The sequence below is a fragment of the Panthera leo genome, chromosome F2 (genome assembly GCF_018350215.1).
Source record: "Panthera leo isolate Ple1 chromosome F2, P.leo_Ple1_pat1.1, whole genome shotgun sequence".
Lineage (NCBI taxonomy): Eukaryota > Metazoa > Chordata > Mammalia > Carnivora > Felidae > Panthera > Panthera leo.
The window spans coordinates 44249803-44274889 of NC_056695.1; the positions used below are offsets into that span (position 1 = coordinate 44249803).

Below are 25087 nucleotides of genomic sequence, written 5' to 3' on the forward strand. Positions count from 1 at the left end.
CCCCTATTCATCTTTAATAATATTGTTATTGCTGGTAGCACGAATCTCTCACAGAGACTACCTTATGATGAGTCTATTCTTACATCCCAGAAAGCAAAGTCTCTTCGAGGGGCCATGATACGCCTCTGTTTAATCCAAAGGGGAGCGTGTAACTCTGAGCAAATGATTTTCATCCCTATCGGTCATTTTCTCCACAAGCTTCTCAAAGCACTTTACAAAGACCAACTCGTGTTGATAGATTTGAAGAAAACATAGGTAACTGGAATTATTACAGGAAACATTAAGGCTCCAAGAGGTTAAGTGATTCTCTAAAGTCATGTGTCAGGGACAAAGCCAAAATTAGATTTCAGTGGCACTAATCTAAATTGAGGTTTAATCTTCTAAGTAATCATGACATACCAAAGGTGTTTCCTTTTGATATCAGAAACTGCATCTGCAGAAAGCTGATGATTGAATGAATTTAATGAGACACCGAAGTAGGTGCTGGTGTGTGTGTGTGTGTGTGGGGGGGGGGGTGATACTGAGGAAGTTTGAAGAAGCTAAATTAGAGCCACTGAACTTCATCCTCAATTTTATCTTCCTCCCATGGACCACTGAGCTCGAGGAGCCCCGGGGTATGTGGTGGCCGAGGTGGATGGATCCTCCAAGGTGAAGCCTGGGGGAGATTTCTGTTGGCGAAATTGTTGTAACTTGCTGTGCTGTCCCCAGGGAAAGATGTCTGCCAAGCCGTAGACCATGGCTGCGAGCACGTTTGCGTGAACAGTGATGAGTCGTACATCTGCAAGTGCCGGGAGGGGTTCCGGCTTGCCGAGGATGGGAAACGCTGCAGAAGTAAGTGGCCTCAAGGTAGAGATGAACTTTTCCGTCTGTGGGACTTGGACAGTTACATAGCTTCATTTAATATTTAAAATCTTCCTTTATAATCAATGTTACAATGACAAGTTCCTGCCTTGGGTGCTCTGAAAGTGTTTGTTGGGGAGCAGACTTAATTCTTCAGGAATTTCTCAGTCAAGGTCCTGAGCTGTCAGACTCTTGGCTTCTGTCCGTTTTCTCCCAGTTGCTGGCCCTTCCACAACCATTATGTGGATGCCCAGAGCCTCCCACAGAGCCTGGCTAATCATTGGACAGTTAGAATCTCTGTCAGCAATCACTATGAGGATCCAAGGATAATTACAGTGCTTTTTCTTCTTGGAAGACCTTATAAGTAAGGGTAGAGGGTGAGAGAGGGACTACGGGATTTTCTGTGGGTTTTAGGTATTTTTTTAATGTTTATTCATTTTTGAGGTACAGAGAGAGACAGAGCATGAGCCGGGGAGGGGCAGAGAGAGAGGGAGACACAGAAACAGAAGCAGGCTCCAGGCTCTGAGCTGTCAGCACAGAGCCTGACGTGGGGCTTGAACTCACGGACCGTGAGATCATGACCTGAGCCGAAGTCAGATGCTCAACCGACTGAGCCACCCAGGCGCCCCTCTGTGGGTTTTATTTATCCATTTTCCTCTACCATTTTCTTCTGTATGTCACTTGGTACAGGTTGTGAGAGTTTACTTAGAAGGTGTATTAGGGCTTCCCCAAAGAAACAGAACCAATAGGATGTGTGTGTGTGTGTGTGTGTGTGTGTGTGTGTGTACACGCATATTTACAGAGATAGAGGCAGATGGAGAGAGAGAGAAAATCTGATATCAGGGCAGGGTAGCAGACTGGAGACCTAGGAAGAACTGATGTTGTAGCTTTTATCCACAGGCAGTCTGGAAGCAGAATTCCTTCTTCCTTAGGGTACAGGTGACAGGGATTCAGTCTTCTTTCTCTCTCTCTTTTTTGTTAAAAATTATTTATTTTGAGAGAGAGAGTGTGTGAGAGAGCTGGGGAGGGGCAGAGAGAGAGAGAGAGAGAGAGAGAGAGAGAGATTCCCAAGTAGGCTCCATGCTGTCAACACAAAGCCTGATGCGGGGCTCAAATTCACGAACCATGAGATCATGACCTGGGCTGAAACCAAGAGTTGGATGCTTAACCGACTGAGTCACCCAGGCTCCCCCAGTCTTCTGTCTTTTAAAGCCTCCAAATGGTTGCATGAGGCCAGCTCTATGGACCGTATTCTGCTTTACTCAAAGTCTAATGATTGACATGTTAATCTCATCTAAAAAATACCTTCACAGCAACATCTAGACTGGTGTTCGACCAAATAGCTGGGCACCATAGCCTAGACAAGGTGACAAATAAAATGAACCATCACAGCATCCAGAGAGAGACAGATGGAGACACGTGCACCCAGTGGAGTGGGCATTAGGAGAGCACAGGGCAGGGATCTTTCTCCACTGTGAGATTCTGAGCTGCTAATCCCTATTTGGGGGACTTTTGAAGCCATCTTGCTTTTATGACACTCTGCTCCAGTGGGCAGGATGGCTCTGTTTTAGTTAAGACAAAATCAGTGCATTTGCTTTTGAAGTTGATTTGGGGGAATCTCCTCCCAGACTCCCCTTGAGACAACTGGGGGCGTCCCACATGTCAGCAAAGCCGGGTTGAGTGGAGCCCACGTTCCTCATTCCTCCACTGGGAAGAGGGGCTTCTACCTTTAGCAAGAGTTCTGTTGGAACGGCTGAGTCCAGGGATGCCCGTGGGACCCTGGCAGAAGTCTGCAGGCCTCCCTGCGCCCTCCTGTCTTGCCTTCACTCTGCACTGTGGGGACCACGTCCACGGCTCTGCTCCTTGTGTCTGCCCGAGCTGTCGGCTCATGATTTTATTTCTGTAAACGCAGGCGTCCACACGGACACCATTTGTTCCTGCAGCGTGTTTTTTGCTCAGTAAGTTGAGTGGTTATACACTTGTACACCGGGCACGACGCCTACTTCTTGGAATTTGGTCACTAGGTCAGACACCCCCATTCCCACTTCTGGGGGAATCTGGAGTGACTAACCCCGTTCTACCGGAAGCTTTCTTTCTAGGGAGCTAACGACAGAAAAGAGCCACAGGCTTTCATGTGATGGGGGAGGAGTGCACAGGGGACAGCCGTCTCAGCCGTGCTCTCAACTTGCCGTGTTGACCTCGGGCAACTCCACGACATTTTCTGAGTTTCTTCATATATACACAGCTCTAATTGTGCCTGCTTTCCTCTCCTCACAGGACGTTGTGAAGCTTGAAGGGTGTGACTACTCTGAAATGTTTCAAGTACCTCACACATTAGAAATGTTCATTAATTAAGGCTGGGGTGTTTGGGATATCTACGGGGAAAAATCAGTAGCTTGGGAAAATCAAAACCCAAAGCAACTTCATATGATTCTAAAAATTAATAAGAAATACAGGACACCCGCTCACCCATCTTACCATTCAGGCTTGTGGGGGCTGGGGCTTTCTGAGAGGAAACTCCTCCCTTTCCACTCCCTGTCCTGAGTATTAAAACAAAGAAGGTCTAAGAATGCCTGGGTGGCTCAGTCGGTTAAGCGTCCGACTTCGGCTCAGGTCGTGATCTCACGGCTCGTGGATTCGAGCCCCACGTCGGGCTCTGTGCTGACAGCTCAGGGCCTGGAGCCTGCTTTGGATTCTGTGTCTCCCTCTCTCTCTGCCCCTCCCCTGCTCGTGCTCTCTATCTCTCTCAAAAATAAATAATAAACACTAAAAAAAATTCTTAATAAAAAAGGCTTAATTCTCCTTTATAATAAGGATGGGTTTTTTAAAAATGGATTCCTTCTGTGACCTGTCCTGACTTGACCATTCAGTCCGGCTCATTCCTGCACCGATGGGGTTTCTCAACTCTCTGCATTTCCCTCAGGGAAGGATATCTGCAAATCGACCTACCACGGCTGTGAACACATTTGTGTTAATCGTGGCAACTCCTACATCTGCAAATGCTCAGAGGGATTTGTTCTAGCTGAGGATGGAAGACGGTGCAAGAGTAAGTGATCTGAACTTGGATTTCTGCTTTAATTTGGTTTGGGAGCAATTGCTCTTTGGAGTATTTTCAGGAAACAAATCCCTCACCTCTCTGCTTGTCTCATAATGGAGCTTAACTAAAGCACCTGTGGAAAAACTTTTGGTTTTCGTTGACAGCAAGTTCACTATCAGCCAAAAGGCTAGAGTAATCTTAGGGTGAATAAGAATATCTGGAAACAAAGAGGTAAGACTTGTCTTCTGCTCTGTGCCAGGGAATGACATTCAGTTCTGAGCATTGCATTTTAGGAAGAGAGAGATAGAGCAAAGTTTAAACATTAAAAAACAAACAAACAAAAAACCAATAAAACAAAAACCAAAAAAACCCCTCCAAGGTAGCAGAAAAAAAATCTTAAGAAAATTATTTTATGATCTCAGAATAGAGAAGACCTTTCTAAACACAACATAAAACATAAAAACCATTTTTAAAAAAGAGCTGATGTATAGTGATAGATTAAACCTGTGATACCTTTTTTTTTCTTACCTATTACAGAGATCAGAAAGGTTGATGAGTCCTTATGTTGACAAAGGTCTAGTGTAATAGGCAGTCGTAAAGTTATCAACTGGGTGTCTGAATTGGTACCAACATTTAGGAGGGCAGTTGGGCAATATTTTATTTTAATTTAAAGTTAGACAGTACAAGTTGGGGAGGGCCAGAGAGAGAGGGAGAGAGAGACTCCCAAGAAGGCTCCACACTGTTAGTGCAGAGCCCACAAAGCTGTGAGATCATGACCTGAGCTGAAACCAAGAGTCGGACACTTAACTGACTGAGCCACCCAGGGGCCTCTGGCAATATTTTAAAGGCAATTCCACTTCTATTTGTATTATGTAAATATAGAGAGATATAGATATACACACACATACATATATACATAGACATATACCCTTTTGTAATGTTTGACTTCAGTTCCAGTATATGTATTATTTTTTAGGAAAACATATTTAAAGAAAAAGGATAGTGACAAGCAAGATTTAGAAACCATCACAGTGACAATGTTCATTCAGTATGATGTCAAGTGAAAAATAAAGGAAGAGATGGATCTTTATAGAAAAAGACCTAAGGTACCGTTCAAATGCCAAAGTGACAGTGACTTCATTCATGACCTATAACATAGCCCCAGGGAAAGAAAGAACAGTGAAGAGAAACTACAGCCCAGAAGCAGGACAGAGACACTTTCAGGGAAGCCATGTGATTAATTAGTTAAGATCATGAGCTTTGAGTCAGGCAAACCTGGACTTCGACCCTATTCCTAGTACTCGTGTGACCTTGGACAAATTATTTAACTTCTCTGAGTGTCCGTTTCTTCAGCTATAATATGAGGATAATACCTCACAGAAATGTCATGAGAAATCAATGAGATCAGGTATTCAAAGGTTCTTAGCCCAGTGCTGGCACATACTAATTGCTTGACAAGTGGCAGCTCTTGTAATCATCAACCGCAGAGATGTCCAGAGATGGGGCTTCAATGGTGAAGTGATGACTTCTCCATCAGGAAAGGTGTTCAGGTCCGGGCTGAACTGGCTGCTGGGTAGGGATATTGTAAAGATGCAAGCAACAGGAGGGCTGCACGAGTGACTTTAACGGTCTTGTCCAACCCTGAAATTCTGGAACTCTGTGAAAATTACGTTCTGAAAGCAAATCACAGCTCCACTGCAGTCTCCGTGACTTAACTACCAAAAGAAAATGCTCAGCTGCAGTTGGAGTGACTGTCCTGCAAACGAGTAGCCAGCAAGGGAGCTATCATTCTTCCCAGGTCTGAAAGCAAAAATCTAGCACTTCTTGCCCTTGTGCTCTTCCACTCTACCTAGTGTTCTTATTTCCTGGAGAAGCCTTCTGTGCCTCTGTGCATGGAGGCTGCAGGTACTGATTTTGTTCCGTTAAGAAGAGTGTGTGGGGGAGGGGAGAAAACAGACCTACTGCTGGAAAATTATTCCAGTCTTTTTGCAATCTGCCAGAGAGCCCTGTGCATGCCTCCTGAGAGTCTTTCTTCCTTCCTTCCTTTCTTTCTTTTTTCTTCCTTCCTTCCTTCCCTTTCCTTTCCTTCCCTTCCTTTCTTTTCTTTCTTTTTTTCTTCCTTCCTTTCGATTCAAGAATAGGCTGTGAATGTAAATGAAGCTCTGAACTGACCTTTCTTCTTTTACTAATAAGCAATCAATAAGGTAAATAATAGGGACAAGAACTTAATGGGAAAGGAGAACTCAATCCCCCAACACGCACACGCGCACACACACACACACACGCACACACTGCATATTATTTGGGCCTATGCCCAGAAATAATTTAGCTTTTGTGTGTCTGTGTTTATATTGTTTATATTGTTGTGCTCTACTTTCAAATATTAGACAACTGCTTGATATATAAAAGAGAATGTTATGTCGCATACTGTAGACTGTTTGAAATGAGATCATTCATTCAGGATCTGCAAATTTGTTTTATGCGGCCCTAAATAACAAAGTCTGTCCACGGCCAGATTGCTTAAGTAGTCACGTAGAGCTTTCCTGCCAACCATCTGAGTTGCCTGAATAGCTTCCATATAGATCAAGAATTCACAGTCATGATTCATTTTTCAGCTTGAATAGGTCAGGAGGCTACTTGTAGGTGTGCTCCCCAATGGGCACCACCTCTTTCATTTAATCTGCCAACAAGCATTTATTGAACAACTGCTGCGTGCCAGGTATGGGGGTACAGAAGTGAGACCAGAGGAGGAACTTGCAGACTAGAGAGATCGACACATCCTCGGGTAGCTAGTGTGCCGTGTGGACTACTGTACCGACTACCCTGGACTGTAAGCACTTTCATGTGGGGGATTTTGCCCTGGTCCCTCTTGCAATCCTGCCTGCTGCCTTGCGTGAAGCAGGTGCTCAAGAAGCCAATTTTCGTTGGATACATTAGCCGTTATTAGGGGTACACAGAGAGAGAGTAATACAAGCTGGGTTCCTAGGGAAAACTCCCTGGAAGAGATGATGGCTGAGCTGAATTTAAGGATTTCCTTCTCTGTCGTCTGTCAGAATGCCAGCACTGGGGTGATGTCACCCTCCTGGAGGGAAGTTATAGGAATCTTTTGGAAGCTGTCAGGCCCTACAATACTCTAGACACAGTCCCTGCCAGACTTGGCTGTCAGTGACCCAGAGCACGGTGTGGACCTGATTCCCCTGATGATTTGTGCCTCTGTTGTGTGATTTTGCTTACGAAAAACACTCTTTTTATCAATTTAACAAGCCACATGGGAAGGCAAATGTGAAAATTATCGTGGCTCCTGACTCCCACACCTTCCGCCTGCCCCGTGTGTTATCTGAAGAACAAAGGTAGTTCTCCAAAGTGGCTCGGCCTCCAACTGAAGCGTAGTTTTCTTCTATGTGACCCTTTAACTACCTCACCTTTCCTCTCCTTCCTGCAGGATGCACTGAAGGCCCAGTTGACCTGGTCTTCGTGATCGATGGATCCAAGAGCCTCGGAGAAGAGAATTTTGAGATTGTGAAGCAGTTTGTCACTGGCATTATAGATTCCTTGGCGATTTCCCCCAAAGCTGCTCGCGTGGGACTGCTCCAGTATTCCACGCAGGTCCGCACAGAGTTTACCCTGAGAAACTTCAGCTCGGCCAAAGACATGAAGAAAGCCGTGGCCCACATAAAATACATGGGCAAGGGCTCTATGACCGGGCTGGCCCTGAAACACATGTTTGAGAGAAGTTTTACCCAAGTAGAAGGGGCCAGACCTCTCTCCGCACGGGTGCCCAGAGTGGCCATCGTGTTCACAGACGGACGGGCTCAGGATGACGTCTCAGAGTGGGCCAGTAAAGCCCAGGCCAACGGTAATAAGGGATGGAGGTGTGGCTTACATCACTTCAGGTTCGGGTTTCTTAAACTCACAGGGTGGTCAAAGGGTGGTGGGTGACAGGAGTGAGAGCCTCTGAGCACTGGGAGAGGCTTCGCAGCAAGTGCTCATTCACCTGTGCTGCACTGCCACCTAGAGGCTGTAAAGGGAGCCCGCAGGGGTCCAGGACTTGGGAGGCGGGCATCTTGCAGGCTGTGCTGTTAGTCTAGACACCAAACCCGCCTGAGTAGTCACCAACTGCGATTTCCCAGTGTGTGACCTCCAGGGGAGAGAAGCGAGTCTGCACGTGCTGTTTAACCACAGATAGATATACGACCGTTTCCAAACACTGGTCTGGTGGCTTTAGAATCACCTCAAGAGTTCGGTAAAAATAGATTCCTGGTGGGAGGAACTTTTACTGATACTTTTTTTTTTTTTAAAACCAGTGCTTCAGGTGAACTCTGAAAGCACAATAGCCTTCTGATAGCGAACACTCTTGTGTTTGTAGGAGGCAAAAGTTAGCTTCTGAGAAAATCAAAACGTTGGAAGAGATTACCACTCTAGGCTCTTATTCAGGCAAGCACAGCCGTACGAGCACAGTGCCTAAGGTGGGGGAGACGGGGGCTTGAGCTCACGTGAGCTGTGCAGAGATGTGAAGTATGGCAGAGGAATACGGCCTTCCGAAAAGGAAACCCGAAAGCTAGGATGGTCGGGAGAGGTAGCGTAAGGTGAAGTGACTGGATTCCTCAGGGAGATGAGGAAACTTGAGACTTTGCAGCAGTTTGCTTGAAAGCCACTTTCTTTAAGAACTTGTTGAGGGTGCATTGCTTTAACAAGTCCTATAAGGGGGGAAAGGGTGTGCAGACCAGGCCTTCGCCCAAGACTTTATGGAGCCATTCCCTGACCAGGCACGGCATATAGGACGTGTGACTAATCTGAGTCAATGAACAAGGAGAGAAAGTACTAGCAATCCCGTTAGTGAACTCCATTCCTCCCCACAGAAAGGCTGGCTCACACTGACATTCAACAACGCTTTGTGAAAGAGGCCATTTTATTGGTATTGTACCTCCTCTTTCTATTGTCCAAGAATAGAACATTGACTCCTTTTCCTCTAGCCCAATAGAATAGTAGCCACAAAAAGTGTCCTGTTCTGAATCATCTGAGTGGACTGTGAAACTGGCTGCTCATACACAGTTCTTCTGCTTCCAGACTAGCTTGCTAGAGCTCATGTCAAACCCATGAACCCCACTAGCCTGCATTTTTTAAGTTTATTTCTTTATTTTGAGAGAGAGAACAAGTGGGGGAAGGGGCAGAGAAAGGAGAGACAAAATCCCAAACAGTCTCTGTGCCATCAGCACAGAGCCTGATGCAGGGCTCGAACTCATGAACTGTGAGATCCTGACGCCAGCTGAGATCAAGAGTTGGATGCTGAATCTGCTGCGTGACCCAGGTGCCCCACCTCTACCCTGCATTTTTACTTTTTTTTTTTTAATTTTTTTTAATGTTTATTTTTGAGACAGAGAGAGACAGAGCATGAGCAGGGGAGGGGCAGAGAGAGAGGGAGACACAGAATCTGAAACAGGCTCCAGGCTCTGAGCGGTCAGCACAGAGCCCGACGTGGGGCTCAAACTCACGAACTGTGAGATCATGACCTGAGCCGAAGTCGGACACTTAACCGACTGAGCCACCCAGGCGCCCCTACCCTGCATTTTTAAAGCGCACACGGGGAAGCATCTTGTTTCCAAAGACAGTGGTTAGACCTCTTATTTGTCCCATTAAGACCCTCTACCTTACTCTTTCCCCTACTTAAATTTCCACAAATCACCCAAAGACAGGTAAGTGGTAGGTGAAATTTGGTTCTAAAATCAACAAGATATGGGGCGCCTAGGTGGCTCAGTCAGTTAAGCATCAGACTTCATCTCAGGTCCTGATTTCATGGTTCGTGGGTTCGAGCCCCGCATCGGGCTCTGTGCTGACAGCTCAGAGCCTGGAGCCTGCTTCAGATTCTGCGTCTCCCTTTCTCTCTGCCCCTCCCCAGATCACGCTATGTCTCTCTCTCTCAAAAAAAAACATTAAAAAAACTTTTTAATCAACAAGATTTACCTGAAGTGACATCCTCTGATGACTTTAATTATTCCTATGCATAGCTAATATAATCTTAAAATAGTAGTTCTCCTTTTTAGGGAGTTTGATCAGGTCACTGGGCTCCTGGACAAATATGTTGAACTCGCCTATTGACCTTATACAGACTTAGAACAAGACATAACTCTTTTCCCTTGGCTTAAAGAGCCATTTTTATGTGTATTTAAAATTTAAAAAAAAAAAAAATCTAGCCTAATGAATTAGCCAGAGCAAGATATCAGTGCTAAAAAAATGTTGAAAATCAGGCAGAATTTAAGTTCTTACCATGTTTTACTTTCAAGTGAAGCACCTATGGAGGAAGGCAGTCTAGTGATTTCTGTTGTTTAGAAAAGCTTTTGGAGCAATTTCATGTCCCTGTTGAAATCTAAGGTTGGTACTTGGGTTTGTTCTTTCTTTCACACTTTGGGGATTTCCATTGGTCTGCAGATTTCCCTTTTCAGGTTAGCACCCCTCATAAGGCTTTGTCCTTCCAAGAGATGTGAGTGGAGAGCAGCTTCCCCTGCCCCGCCCTCCCACCCCCTCCTTTAAGGATCCTGTCCTGTACCTTGGAGAAGTAGAATCTAGGTTAGAAGGTCATAAATTGACCTGTTTCTTAGAATTCTCCCCGAAGAGATTCCCATTTAGTAAGCCATAAGATAGTGCTCTTTTCTACTTTATCCCTAAGGCTAATTCAGGCAGAAGCTGCAGGTTTGTTAAATGACCTTGCCCTGAGCTGAGCAACAGGTTGGTGGTCTAGCTCCCAACTTCCCCAGAGGTTTCACCTTCCTCCCTCTTGGAAACCCCTCTTTGTTTTCCGTAGGGCCAAAACAGAAATGGTGGAGAAATAAAGGGAGGGGGACATGGACCCCTCAAGTCGCACCACTTAATCCCCACCTGGCTCTGGGTGCCGTACAGACAACTTCCAGACCCCGGGAGCACAGCTCTAACTCCCTTGTTCTTAATTTGCTCTGCAACTTAGGTATAACTATGTATGCTGTCGGGGTAGGAAAAGCTATTGAGGAAGAACTACAAGAGATTGCCTCTGAGCCCACGGACAAGCATCTATTCTATGCCGAAGACTTCAGTACGATGGGAGAGATAAGTGAAAAACTAAAGAAAGGCATATGTGAAGGTACTATCGCTTACCTATAAGAGAGGTCCTCACATCACACAGGACGGCATGGACCCCTGAATGAGAAATTCTCAACCTCTTCCTTCAAAGTGCTTAAAAAAGTGCCTCCCTGGTGTTCAGGGCCAGTAATGCCTGGAAACACTAAGCACAAAAAGGGGAACGGGAGAGACAGAGGACAAAAGGAACAGCTAGAATTGATGAGTGCTTGCTGCGTGCTGAGCAGTATGATAAATCTTTTGACACACCAGTATACTTAATCCCCAGAAAACCCCCACAGAAATCATCATTTAACTAAGAAACAACCATTATACACATCAGAGAGCTGATGCGCAATTTCAGGATATGCCTATGACGGAGTGGAAAGGGATTCATATTTCAAATTTAAAGAATGCCTTCCTGCACGGAGCACTCCTATTTACAGAATGTAGATTCTGTTACGTCCAAGAGCTCCCTCTGCTTATCTCCACTGCACTCCTGGGCCAGGAAGCTTCTCTATAGCAGCTCTGCCCAGCTCCCCTACTTATGTCCCAGGTTCAGTCACCAGTAAAATCCCAAGCGAAATCATGTGTTTCACTCCTCTAAAGGAAAGAACAACGAGATGAAGGGGGACCCAGGGAGGGAAGGCCTTTCAAATTTCTTTTTTTTTTAAATTTTTTTAGATGTTTATTTATTTTTGAAAGAGAGAAAGAGTGTGAGTGGGGGAGGGGCAGAGAGAGAGGGAGACACAGAATCCGAAGCAGGCTCCAGGCTCTGAGCTGTCAGCACAGAGCCCGACACAGGGCTCGAACCCACGAACCATGAGTTCATGATCTGAGCCAAAGTCGGACGCTTAACCGACTGAGCCACTCAGGCACCCCAGGCCTTTCCAATTTCTGATGCGAGTAGATTCGATTTCACCTCTAGGCTGTTTAGTTCAAACTGGAATGTCCAGTGGAGCCTTTGCCACTAGAGCTTAGTCCTTGGACAACTTTAAGTTTCTTCCCCACCCACCTTGTAGACATGACATTTTTGAAGGCATTCTTAAGGAAGATGCACTTGAGGGGTCCAGGTTTCTCTTACTAGAGAACACCCCCAGAGTGATCTTGGATTACCCTGGGAACCAATTGCTTCTTGAAACTGGCGTCACCAAATAAAACCAAAATCCCCTGGGTTACAGCTGGTAGGTAAGGAGCTGGTCTGGGACCAGTTTCCTAAAGAGCACACATGCATGCAGACAGCTGTCACTCCTGTTGGTCATCTTTTTCCTCTCAGCTCTGGAAGACTCCGATGGAAGTCAGGACTCCCCAGCAGGAGAACTGCCAAAGAAGGCCCACCAGCCAACAGGTAAAATCCTAAAAAGCCAATAGGTAAATTTTAAAAAGCAGTGTTTCTAGAACCTTTGGTGGATGCTTCCACCCTCAGACAAAAGTTGTAAAGGAGTGAAAGTGAGTAAGATTTGAATTACGTTAACTATGGCTTTTTTCCCTTGGTCAGATAGGAAACATTTACTCTCCACTTTAAGCCCTATTTGGTAATAGCCTCTCTGCTGAGTCTTTTGCCACAGTACGTCCCCAAAGTAAAGCCGTGTACTACATGCTAGGAACATCAAGTACCTTACTGAGACAGCTGATGGCTGTCTTAGAACCACAACCGTGGTAAGCAGGTTTGACTTCAGTTTTCTTTCTCTTTACAGAATCTGAGCCAGTCACCATAAATATCCGAGACCTACTTTCCTGTTCTAATTTTGCAGTGCAACACCGATATCTGTTTGAAGAAGACAGTGTTTCACGGTCCACACAAAAGCTTTTCCATTCAACAAAATCTTCAGGTAATTCCAAATACAGTATTACTAGAAGGGAACGTGAGACCAGCCTCTTAGCTTGCCAACAATCTCAGCTGAGAGGAGGAAAAGTAAGGAGGGAGGAGGAACCAGGATAGAGGATAAGAGAACAGCTTAAGTAAAATGAGAACTCAAAAAAAATTAACTGAAAAGAAACTGGGGCAGCCTTCCCTGCACTCCACACGAAAGGCAGTGTTGGAAGCGTACGCGGCCCTTTCCTGGTATTTACTGGATCTGGCTGTGCGGAAAAAGTTGAACAGTTCCTTCATCTTGGTTTCTTCCGTATGCTGATTCAGTCCTATTATTATGCATCTGGGAAGCCTGGTGGGTTATAGAGGTGAGTGAACACTTTCCGTGTGCTTTCTCAGGAAGCCCTTTGGAAGAAAAACACGATCAGTGCAAATGTGAAAACCTAATAATGTTCCAGAACCTTGCAAATGAAGAAGTGAGAAAGTTAACACAACGCTATATCCTTTTCTAGTATTATGCTTCTATGTGCAATGCAAAGAATCTTAACCAAACTTCACAAATACTATTTGTGGGTGTATATCAAATGAAACTATTTCCATGAAATCAAGAGTAGTGAACTCCCAGAAAGGCTTTTTTACTTAAGCAACCTGATAGGTGTTTGAGAGCCAAGGGCAAGCCAAGCTTCGTGGCCAGGGTCAAGCACGTAGTTGCTATCTGCTGTTCTAGGGGTTTAGCAGCAAGGCCAGTCTGCCAGGAAAGTAAAAGTCTGCAAAGTAAAGAGAAAACAGACTGAAAATTTAACTGCCTCTCTGCTGGGAGGAAAAGGAAATGTACTGGGTCTGATGTGCATCAAAGGTACAGTAAGTACAGGCAAAGAATGTGGACTGAAGAGGTTTCAAACTCCATCTAAACTCCAGACCTTTCCTTTGGCCCCAAGCCATACTGCAGCCACAGTTGGTCAGTGTGTAGTTTCTAGAAGACTAGGGTTTTTTGTTTGTTTGTTTGGCAGCAGAGATCTTTTATATCAGCACTCTAAGATGAAACATGCTATCAAGGGAACAGCAGGGTCCAATGATTCATTAAACCAATTATTACAAATAAAAGGAATGCTTTGAGATAATGGAGAAATGAGGATTCAGTGTTTTTATACTGCCAGCTGCTCTGAACTTCAAATTACAGTAAGCTTACTAAAGCTGGCTGATGTCTATCTCCACATGCATCAATTAGCCTATAGGGAAATGGTTGAATCCTGAACTATCTCTGTGCCAATGGGTTGATATAATAAGGAACAGATGTAGCAATTCCCTTTCTGAAAGCTGGAAATATGCTCCCTCAAGTAAAACAACCTGACAGTGGTTAACGTGGGTGATGAATCCAGGCTCTCACTCTGTCACCAAGGGGACGGGTGGAGGGGATTAAGGAGCTTACGTGAAGACAAATGCTTGTTCTAATGCCCCTCTCCTCTGCCTTTTCCCACCCCACTTCTGAGGGTGTTTCAGAAGTGACTAAGGAAGTTACATATAAAAGAGCATAGGGGCCCCTGGGTGGCACAGTCGGTTAAGTGTCCATTTTGGCTCAGGTCATGATCTCGCTGTGCTTGAGTTGAGCCCCACATCGGGCTCTGTGCTGACAGCTCAGAGCCTGGAGCCTGCTTCCGATTCTGTGTCTCCTTCTCTCTCTGCCCCTCCCCTGTTCACATTCTCTCTCTCAAAAATAAACATTAGATTAAAAAAAAAAAAAGAGCATAGGTCTTAAGACTTCAAGGCTGCTACCTTTTCGCTGTATCTGGCATCATGGGTGAAAACTCCCCAATCTCTTTTCTTTCCTGACATTATTTACTAAGGCCTCATCCTTCTCTTCACATTCCCAACATTATCACTCTGGCTCCCAAAGGTGTGCTATGGCAAACTACTTTACAAGCACACAGATGTGAGTAGAATTAAACATTTTTCTGAAAGAATTTTAACTGAACTCTCTGGCTTTGATGTTAAAGAAACATTTAACCTGAAAGAGATTTATAGTGTTGATAGCATGTGTTAAATGAAAACCTTCAAGTCAGAGTTTAAAAATTCTTAACAGAGGGGCACCTGGGTGGCTCAGTTGATTAAGCATCTGACACTGGCTCAGGTCATGATCTCACGGTCCATGGGTTTGAGCCCCATGTTGGGCTCTGTGCTGTCAGTTAGAGCCTTGGAGCCTGCTTCGGATTCTGTGTCTCCCTCTCTCTTTGCCCCTCCCCCACTCATGCTCTGTCGCTCTCTAAAAATGAATGAACTTTAAAAAAATTAAAAAAAAACTTAACAGAAATGGAAAAATTTTTATTTTCCAGGACAAATTTTTATGTAGATAAATCAAGTTTGTATTTGAATGTAAATAAAAACAGGCAATTCAGATTCCTCTTCCTTAATTTGAGATTTACTAGAAGAAATGACACAGAGGATGGAAGCCCTGGAAAATCGCCTGAGATACAGATGAGGATTTGAAATGCTCTACATGTTTGTACACCATATCAAGGCTGACAGTGAAAGCAGTTCGGAGCCCCAAAGCTCAGGCTGTTGTTACTTCTAGGTTGTCAAGTAAAACATAAGTAGTACTGAGAGAGCTGGTTTGCTATAGAACAAAGACAAAAATTTTATACACTAACTTGTATACATTTATTGAGAATGAAAAATCCTTCAGAATCCTAAAATGAGATTATCAAGTGAGAACAAGTAAGCTATGCAAGATATTCTGTAACATACTGTGGACCTGATTTGCTTTTGCCTTGTCCTGCCTTAGTGTGTTGCAATCTCATTTGACTACAAAATAGTTTGCAGTCTGAATTCTGTAGAACACTGGCCATAGGAAAAGCTATTTTTTGTATTGGACTTTTACCTTGATATATGTATATGGATGTATGCATAAAATCGTAGAACGTATGTACTTGTATTAACAAGTTGGGATTTTTTTTTTTATACAGTATTAAAGTTCACCACTTCAGAGGATGGTATTCTGTGTAAATATTCCTAGTTTAACTTTAAACACAAGGTATGTGTATATGGGAAATGGTCAATATGCATTTGAAAAAAAGTATTTGGGGCACCTGGGTGACTCAGTTGGTTAAGGGTCCGACTCTGGATTTCAGCTCAGATCATGATCCCAGGGTCGTGGGATCAAGCCCCACCTCAGGCTCTGTGCTGCATGGACCCTGCTTAGGATTCTGTCTCCCCCCCTCCTCCACACACTCTCCCTCTCTCTCAAAAAATATTTAAACTTGCTGGCAATCAGGAAAATGCAAGTTAAAACAATCAGCTTGGCAAAAATTAGTATGTATGACAAGGATGTAAAAAATGGAGCTCTTGTACACTAGCAAGAATGCAAACGGGCATGCTCGTGCAAATGGACATTTTAGTGAAACTAAAAATGCCCACAACCCTGCACTCTAGCAACTGCACTTACCAGCATCTAACTAGAGGACTTTAGCACATACAGGCAAGGAAACCTATACAGAATGTTACTCGAATTTACAAATTAGAAATAACCTAATCATCATCACAAAGAGAACTGTCAAATTGTAGCACAGTCCATACCTCAGAACTACTATCCATTTAAAAGGAATGTACTAAAAAAAATAAAAATAATTTAAAAGGAATGTACTAGGGGCGCCTGGGTGGCTTATGAGGCTAAGCATCTGACTCTTGATCTCAGCTCAAGTCTTGATCTCAGGGTCATAAGTTGGAGCCCTGAATTGGGCTCCCACTGGGTGTGAAGCCTACTAAAAGAAAAAAATAAATCAGGGAACCCGGTGGCTCAGTCTGTTGAGCATCTGGCTCTTGGTTTCTGGTCATGATTGCATGATCTCACATCCCTGAGAAAATAAGAAAGTTGGAATATATGGGTCAAAGGAGACATCAAGTCTTTCAAAGCACTTAGAGCAGCAGGAAACAATACAGGTAACAACTTCATGAAGAAATGAAGACCCCCAACATGACATCCTTCCCATGGAAGCTACTGTATGTATTTGAGGCCAAATGATGCTTTTTAAATGAAACACCTTTAGTATGCTTGTTTAAATATTTTAAAATGAGTGTTTTCATCAGAATGTCCTCCCAAAAGGCAGTGTGATAGAGTGAGAACATCTAAGCTTCAATCCTATCTGAAAATCACTGGAATTTAAGTATAAAAGTTGTGTGGTTCAAAGTATCAAACCGCAGTTTATATTTGTATTTGAGTCATCCAGTTGACCCCGAAAACAGGTTTTCATGAGGAAGTATTGATTTGGGTTGGCCTTACCTTCTGAGATACACTTCTAGTTCAGGCATTGCTTCCTTGGCACAGTTGTACTTCACTTTTTGTTGAGTCCCTGCTCCCCCTAGTGGCTCTAGACTGTACCTCCCCCCACTTCATTTTTAGCTATTGAATACATTTCATCATAAGGTTTTCGACTTTCTTCATATTGGGAAGGAAAATGCCTTCATAAGAAAAAAAGATCTCCAACCAATTTATCACATTTACATATTAATCCAAGATATTTAAGATTACCTAGAATCTGAAATACTTCCCTATTTTCCTTATTTTGTTATTTGTACATGTCTCAGGTGTTAAAAAGTTTTGCATTCAGGTTTCATTTGTGTGACTTTTCCAGGCCTTGCTTTCTTCATCTGTCAAATGGGACTAACGGTACTATCTCAATGGATTGTCAAGAGGATTAAATGGCTTAACATGTACACTACTTATGTTTTTATTCTTCAGCCTCCTAGAATTATCTGACACAAAGAAGGTAATTTAAGTATATGTTGAGCAAATGAATGCTTTGCTTACCTTACCCTGAGGAAAGTACTTTGGAAGATTCCTACTCCTAAATTACCTTTTGAAGCAAAGAGATAGGAATAGTAAATTATAGTAAATGTACAAGATGTTCAAGACCTACTATAAACAAGACAAAGATGAAATTCTGGCCTAGAAAGCCACAAGCGTATCAATGAGAATTCAATGTTTAAACCCTAAAGTCATTATTCACCCTGTTTGAACTCCTAAGTGATAACAGAGTTGAAAATGCGGAGTCTCTGTCCTCTAGGATCTTAGTTTAGTGAGAAACAAATGTGACTAATGCTATAAAAAAAGGTTCTATGGTAACTCAGAGGCACCCCATCTAGACTGGAGAGGATGTTGGAGTAGGCCTGGAAATGGAGGGGAAGGAAACCAGATGCCTCTGCACACAGGGGGAGCACACATCTAAGGGGCAGCTGGAAGTTAAGATTTGCAACAAAGCAAAGAGAATTTTCCATGAACCAGATCTTCCAGAAGGCCCAACTCATTGCATTCATGGCCACCAGCCTTGTTTTCTTCTCTACCTACCTTTTGCCCCTGCCACCATACCACACGGATTACAATTAATACACTCCACAATGACCAACCTCTTCTTTCGGACATTTTTATCTCCAGACGTAACAACTCAGTACAAGTATGGAATAAATCCATTTGGCTGGAATTTCCCACAATCCCCTGCATAAGAGAGCTTCCTAGCCAAACACATTACTTTGATTGTAATCGGAAAATTACATTTAAAAATGCCAACTAAGACCTTCCCAGATCTTCCTGACCAGTGGTATTTTCTCCAATTCTGGCAGCATTTTAATGGCACTTCATCACAGCTGTCCCAGGCCAGAATGGGTGAGATACGTTTCTTATCTACTAGCTTTAAGCTCGTTTTCTCTGAACTGTAAATTCCTTTCTTGCTTAAAACAAGGAGTGCACGAAAAGCACATATAAAGAAAAGGCAAAAGCCGAATGACCTTAGAGCATATTATCACTACCTAGAAGCCCCTAAAAATCACCAATTATTTTCTAAAAGCCATCGCTCCAAAATGCCTGCAGCCACAAGTCCTGCAACAGAATCCTTACAAAGACATGGTACCCTGGTATTGGCAACAATGTATTCTTTTAAGTACACCCCTTAACTAAATTGTAACTGGTCAAACTGGAGGGAAAAATAATCCAAAAATAACCCAAGTAGCTGGAAGCTCAATTTGAAAGGCAAGATTTATCAAGTAGAAAATAAGCACCACAGACTTCCTTAACCAAGGGCAACCATTTTTAACTAAGGAACAGACTAATGGCATTAGAGACCAGCAGTAGTCTGACCAAGCAAGTCTTATCTGACAGATTTCAAACATTTTAAACCACCTTGGGGATACCAGTCTCTGGATGTGAAGATAGGAGCACTTAAGAACATTTACAGGGGCGCCTGGGTGTCTCAGTCAGTTAAGGGTCCAACTTCAGCTCAGGTCATGATCTCACAGTTCATGAGTTTGAGCCCTGCATCAGGCTCTGTCCTGGCAGCTCAGAGCCTGGAGCCTGCTTCAGATCCTGTGTCTCCCTCACTCTCTGCCCCTCCCCCACTCACTCTCAAAACATTAAAAAAACATTAAAAATTTTTAGATTTTCATATCTCTGTGGCTGTTGACCAGAAGATGCTACTTTGAAAACATGGGGTAACATTTGGGGGTGTCCTCACAATATGGAAGAAACATGAATAAGAAATATCCTGCAGTATTCAGCCCTCCACAACAAAGAATTATCCCATTGAAATATGTCAGTAGTGCTCCCAAATTGAGAAATACTGAGTAACTGACGAACCAGTAAAACTAGTTGGTAACAGCTACTCTTCACATGGTATCCATAACATCAAATTCCAGACATAAACTAAAATTATGTAATGTTATCTTGAAAGAAACCCATTCCCCTTTCAATGAAACTGGGAATCTGACCCACCCATGGTTACCATAGCAATTAAAGCCTCAGGGGTGCCCGGTAGTTGAGTGGGTGAAATGTCAGGCTGCTCTGGTCACAATCTTGCAGTTCCTGAGATGGGAGCCCCAAGGCGCTGGATTTCAGGCAGGTGGTGTGGCGCCTGCGTAAGATTCTCTGCCCCTCCCCCACTGGCATGCTCAGCTCCCAAAAGAAACAAAAAAAAGTCTTGTGACATTCCAGAGCATATTGATGGCCTCATCAACATCTCACTCATCTACCACCCGGTTTTGGGTAGTACGAAAGTTGGATCATCTGAAGTCCAAACGATATGATGTGGTTATTTCTGACACTTTTGCAGCCTTAGAGCACAGCATTGCATACAGTATACCCCACCAGCAACATTTGACTCTGTAAATCAAGATAAATCTACAGTATTTTTCCCTAAATTAACTGAGAATGTTCCAAGGGAAATGTGGGAAAAGGGTTCCAATGGACATACATGGAAGATGTAGTATGCAGCTTCCTAAAAATCTGAACACCAAACACTTCACGGTGCTATCTTCCAGGAATAAAATTATATAAAATGTTGGGCAACCGGATTTAGCACTTATTGAAGACCTGGGATTATTCTGAGGGGCTCTAAGTACATTTCTTCTACCTGAACCACTACACACCCTTTGGAAAAATCCTTCTTCATTAAAGTTCAATAGAACTTTTCTCAGACTGAAAACATTTCGGGTGAGGATATTTCATTTAATCCTGTCTGCTACTCATTTGTAGATATAAGCTGCGTTATGAATTGCAATTCTGGTTAAATTCTGGGTATTGATCTTTGCTGCCTCTCAAACATATTCAAATAAAAAATGCCAACAATATTCCAAGATTGGAATCTCTTAAAAATCTAGTATAGGAAAGGAACTCTGCACTCCCTTTATAAAAAGGAAAATGGCAACTGGGATGTACAGCTATTAACCCAAGTCTTGCCACCATATCTAAGTGCCTCATCCTCTCAAATTCTATCTTCAGGAAAATGTATGGGAACAGAAAGATACAAAGAAAGTAACGGAAATGAATACAGTTTTTAAAACAAGCTCTAGCCAATTTTATTAACGAAAAATTTTACGTGATTTACTTTTCCCCAGTCTGTTCTGGCATGCTTCGAATGATATCAGAATCACCTAGAAAATAAGACATAACAGTTTTACAATTTGTTTAATGGCAACTGGTAATCATCAAATTGGCAATGGTTATCTTCAAAAGTTGTTACACTAGCTTTGCTGTCATTTCTCAAGGATGATCAGATACCTAGAGTCACAGACATTTTCCACAGATGCATCATGTAAGTCAGAGTTGGTTTATCACCAGCATTGATAAAACCAGACCTAGGGAAAGAACTAAGTCTGGGGACACATGCATGGTCTTAATATAGCGAATGTTTAGCCTGCCCTGATTATTACAAAATCAGAACAGCGAGAATATTCGCAGTCTTTTATGAATTAATTAAAGACTCTTAATTTCTAAAATATAACATGATCTGTATTTGTAGCCACTTCTTTTTCTCAACTGAATCTTTACCCATCTGTCCTTAGGCAGCCAGTAAGGATTCCTTTCTACTATTTCATTTGATCCCTCCTCCCCCCTTTATAATTTCACCTTTACCAAGGTCCTAAATTTTAAGGGCTTCAAACAATTTTCATAATCTCAAAGTAAAAAAACTTCATTTACACCAAGACCTATCATAACGTACTTATATCCGTTATCAATTTTCTGTGAAATAAAACTACAGGATATCCCTTGCTATATATCCATATTCTGAATATCTGAACCTAGTTAGCAAAGATATTTGTATACCAAAGAGTACTTGTAATTACATTATAAAGGGAAAATTCTTTTATGACTTAAAAAACATACCTGGATCAATAATAGCCAGGGTGCACACTCTGTAGTATTTCCCACACGCTGTGCCCAATTCAATATTATTGCCGCTGTAGTGATGGACACCAGTTTTGGCCAACATGGCATAGTATTCTATTTCAGATTTCCTTTGGTAAACAAAAGACAAATAAATAAATGCCATACCAAATGACTGACAGATTACATGTTACTATTTCCCTCAGAAGTTTTAACTTCCAACGGTCATCAAATCAATAATCACCCTAAAAAAAGTATCATATCCATTAGCCAATACAAACCATCCTTTCCTTTGGTCTTTCTAAGAAATGGGACACCCAGCAAATAAATATCTTCTGAATACCTATGTTTAAGACCATAACTATGCTTATGGAAAAGAGGGCAGGATGTGAAATAAAAATATTTACTTAGCATTTACTACACATCAGACACTTTACATTATATAATCCCACAATAACCTCTTAAGTAAAACATACTCATTTTTTTTTTAACTAATAAAGACATCCAGGCACAGATCAGTAAGTGGAGGTTCCAGAATCCAAACCTGTGTTATGTTTCAAAGATAAACTATTTCTGGAGGTGCCCAGGTGGCTCAGTCAGTTAAGCGTTGGACTCTTGGTTTCAGCTCAGGTCATGACCTCAAGGTTTGTGAGTTCAAGCCCTGTATTGGGCTCTGTGCTAACATCGCAGAGCCTGTTTCGGAGTCTCCCTCTCTTTGCTCCTCCCCCGCTAGTGCTCTCTCAGAAATAAATAAACTTTAAAAAATGATAAAAAAAAGATAAACCACTTTTATCACTCTCTGGTGCTCTGAATCCTAGATGGGGAATGATATTACTTACATAAAGTTAACATTTCTGCGTCAATTGAGTAGACAAACATTAATGGTTTTACAAGTTAGAAGAGTCCTAACGGAACCTTGCCACTACTCAAAATATGGATCCACAGACCAGCAGTAGTGTGGGTGCTTGTTAAAACCGCCTAATGTCAGAGGCACCTGGGTGGCTCAAATGGTTAAGTGTCCACTGACTCTATTTCAGCTCAGGTCACGATCGATCTCATGGTTTCATGGTTCGTGGCCCCTGGTAGGGCTCTGCGCTGACAGTGGGGAGCCCGCTTGGGATTCTTGCTCTCCCTCTCTCTAGCCCATTTCCTGCTCCTGGGCGCGCGCTCTCTCTCTCTCTCTCTCTCTCTCTCCAAATAAACATTTAAAAAATTTCAGGGGCACCTGGGTGGCTCAATCCATTAAGCGGCTGACTTTGGCTCAGGTCACAATCTCTCAGTTTGTGAGTTTGAGCCCCGCTTCGGGCTCTGTGCTGACAACTCAGAGCCTGGAGCCTGCTTCAGATTGTGTGTGTGTGTGTGTGTGTCTCTGCCCCTCCCCCATTCTCACTTGGTCTCTCAAAAATAAACATTAAAAAAAAATTAACAAAAAATGCATAATGTCAGGTCCCATCCCAAACCCATCAAATCAGAACCTGCATTTAACAAGATTACCAGTAATTGTGTGCACATTCACGTTTGAGAAGCACTGATATAGAAGGTAAGCCTGAAGACCAAACCATGGGATGGGATGGAGGACAGAGCACTCCAGGCAAGCCAATTATGTACAGACACCCTATATAAAATGCCACGAGAAGGTTATGCATTACCACAGAAAAAACTCAATGCAGTGTAGCAGACTGATACATGGCTTATATTCTGTACAGTCCAAGTCTCTTTAACTTATTTTCCATGCTAAGTTCAATTTCAAAACAGTGAAGTCAAGCAAAAACTTGGGGAACTAGGAACCTGTAGCTCCACAGCCAGCCTGAGCTTTTCTTACCTTAGTTTTACTATACTGTAACAAGTTCAAAAAATAGTACTTTTTTAAAAAACTTATTTATTTTTGAGAGAGAGTGAGAGAGCAGGGGAGGGGCAGAGAGAAAGGGAAAAAATCCCAAGGTGGCTCCAAACTGTCAGCACAGAACCCTATGCTGGGCTGGAAACCACTAACCCACTAACCCTGAGACCATGACCTGAGCGAAATCAAGAGTGGACACTTAACTGATTGAACCACCCAGGCAGCCCCCAAAACGGAGTACTTAAAAAAAAATTTAATGTTTATTTATTTTTGACAGAGAGAGAGAGAGACAGAGCAGGAGCAGGGGAGGGGCAGAGAGAGAGAGAGAGACAGAATCCGAAGCAGCTCCAGGCTCTGAGCTGTCAGCCCAGAGCCCGACGCGGGGCTCAAACTCACGGACCGTGAGATCGTGACCTGAGCTGAAGTCGGATGCTCAACCGACTGAGCCACCCAGGCGCCCCAAAACGGAGTACTTTTCAAGAATGACCAAAAAGGCATGACACAAAATACATGGAAAAACAAATTTCTGTGCCTCCCTCAAAGTTTGACGTTCCATGGTTTTTCCCTTTCTTGCCACACTTCTCCAAAATATAAGCTTACAAAGAGAAAACATGATGGGGGGGGAGGGGTGGTTCAAGACCCAAACACCACAGAAGCATCCGTAAATTTTCTGCAGGTGCTCGCTCCTAAAACAAATTTTACATAAAGCCGAGTTAGTGCTACCCCGATTGCCCAAGCTTACACTCCTGGATATACACTTCGATGAATATGCAGTGGACGATACACACACTCAAGGTTCCTTGGATTGATTACCTCAAGGCTGGGCAGTTGTTGGCGAGGATGACCAGTTTCGCTTTGCCATGTCTGATCATTTTCAGAGTCTGCTTGTACCCCAACACGTACTTCCCACTTTTCATAACGAGTTGGAGCCTAGAGTTGATGGACTCCAGCGACTTTTTCTACAAAGCAAACATTTAACACGGACCTGAAGGCCTTGTTTTTAACCATCTCAAAACAGAATCCAGCTTTTTGGAAGCTGACCCCTTTAAGAAAAACCTCCTAAGTCTAGGGTCCCAAGTCACTGAGAGGACCGCTCGGTTTCCTCTCGGGTCCCTCCAAGCCAGTGAGCATGCTGTCTCCCCGGTGTGCTCAGATCGGCCCACCCCGGCCTAGACATTCCTCCACGTGAATCGGCTTCCGGCCCTGCCCCGCTTCACTCACCGTCTTCTTTGCGGCCACCATCTTCCTGCCTTAGGTGCGGGGCGGACCCAACCTAGAACATACAAAGGACAGGACAGGTCGTTTAGGATCGGAACTCCAAAGAGCAACTCACTGCGCTGCCAGTGCGGCCCGCACCTCAGCCCCGCAGAGCCCACTCACCAGAAGCAACCGCCAAAATGGCCGGGACAGAGAAAGGAAAGAGTTCCCACAATGCAAAGCTCTTCACTGCAAAGCCGGGACGCCGGAACCGGAAGTAAGCCGCAAGCGGAAGGGGCAGGGCAAGAAGAGGAGGACTGCTGCAGGTCGCTGTTAGTACAGCCAGTTAGAGTGGCGGTGGGGTTCTGTGCCTTCTCTTGCTGCGGGACTTAAAGCTGTGTTAGTGTGTTGCTCCCAGCTGCAGACTCGAGGAACGTCGAACGGGGCGGGAGTTAGAGAGGCCGACTGAGGGTGAGGCGGGAGGGGCGGTGAGAAGAGGCGGCTGGATTCACGGTCTTGCTGCCGCTGAACTCGTCTGTACCGAAGCCGCGGCTCGTGGGGAGACTCGAGGAAGACTTCGGTGCGCCTCGGCTCCCGGGTCTACCTTCCCGCGTCAGTTCCGCGTGGGCC

At 43.8% G+C, this 25087-nt stretch overlaps 2 protein-coding genes and 1 non-coding gene across 4 annotated transcripts in view; 1 reads left to right on the forward strand and 2 right to left on the reverse strand.

Moving 5' to 3' along the window:
- Positions 1 to 15876, forward strand: part of MATN2 (matrilin 2) — a 135402-nt gene extending 119526 nt beyond the window's left edge. Inside the window, exons 12-19 of one of the 2 annotated variants that reach the window (XM_042923821.1) lie at positions 709 to 831; positions 3764 to 3886; positions 7320 to 7733; positions 10836 to 10988; positions 12240 to 12311; positions 12718 to 12795; positions 13176 to 13274; positions 15197 to 15876. In XM_042923821.1, the coding sequence (XP_042779755.1) occupies positions 709 to 831; positions 3764 to 3886; positions 7320 to 7733; positions 10836 to 10988; positions 12240 to 12311; positions 12718 to 12795; positions 13176 to 13274; positions 15197 to 15252 (1118 nt within the window). In that variant the 3' untranslated portion in view covers positions 15253 to 15876. Of the gene's footprint in view, positions 1 to 708; positions 832 to 3763; positions 3887 to 7319; positions 7734 to 10835; positions 10989 to 12239; positions 12312 to 12660; positions 12796 to 13175; positions 13275 to 15196 lie in introns of both variants that reach the window. The other variant, XM_042923820.1, reaches the window with a different exon arrangement.
- A 4711-nt stretch (positions 15877 to 20587) lies between these two features.
- RPL30 (ribosomal protein L30) lies at positions 20588 to 24700 on the reverse strand. The gene is made up of 5 exons (XM_042924220.1): positions 24641 to 24700; positions 24482 to 24533; positions 24074 to 24219; positions 21421 to 21551; positions 20588 to 20687 (listed from the first exon to the last, which is right to left on the reverse strand). The coding sequence occupies exons 2-5, from the start codon at positions 24500 to 24502 to the stop codon at positions 20638 to 20640; spliced, it is 348 nt and encodes a 115-aa protein (XP_042780154.1). The 5' UTR covers positions 24503 to 24533; positions 24641 to 24700; the 3' UTR covers positions 20588 to 20637.
- On the reverse strand, positions 20863 to 20994 carry LOC122211313. The gene has a single exon (XR_006198623.1). It is a non-coding gene; the product is annotated as a small nucleolar RNA SNORA72 (small nucleolar RNA).
- Positions 24701 to 25087: the final 387 nt, after the last annotated feature.

Coding starts and splice junctions, on each gene's coding strand:
- RPL30 (XM_042924220.1), bottom strand. CDS start 24,502: ATGGTGGCCGCAAAGAAGACG. Junction 24,220..24,481: donor TGGTGGCCGCAAAGAAGACG/GTGAGTGAAGCG, acceptor TTTGCTTTGTAG/AAAAAGTCGCTGGAGTCCAT. Junction 20,688..21,420: donor CCTGGCTATTATTGATCCAG/GTATGTTTTTTA, acceptor CTTATTTTCTAG/GTGATTCTGATATCATTCGA.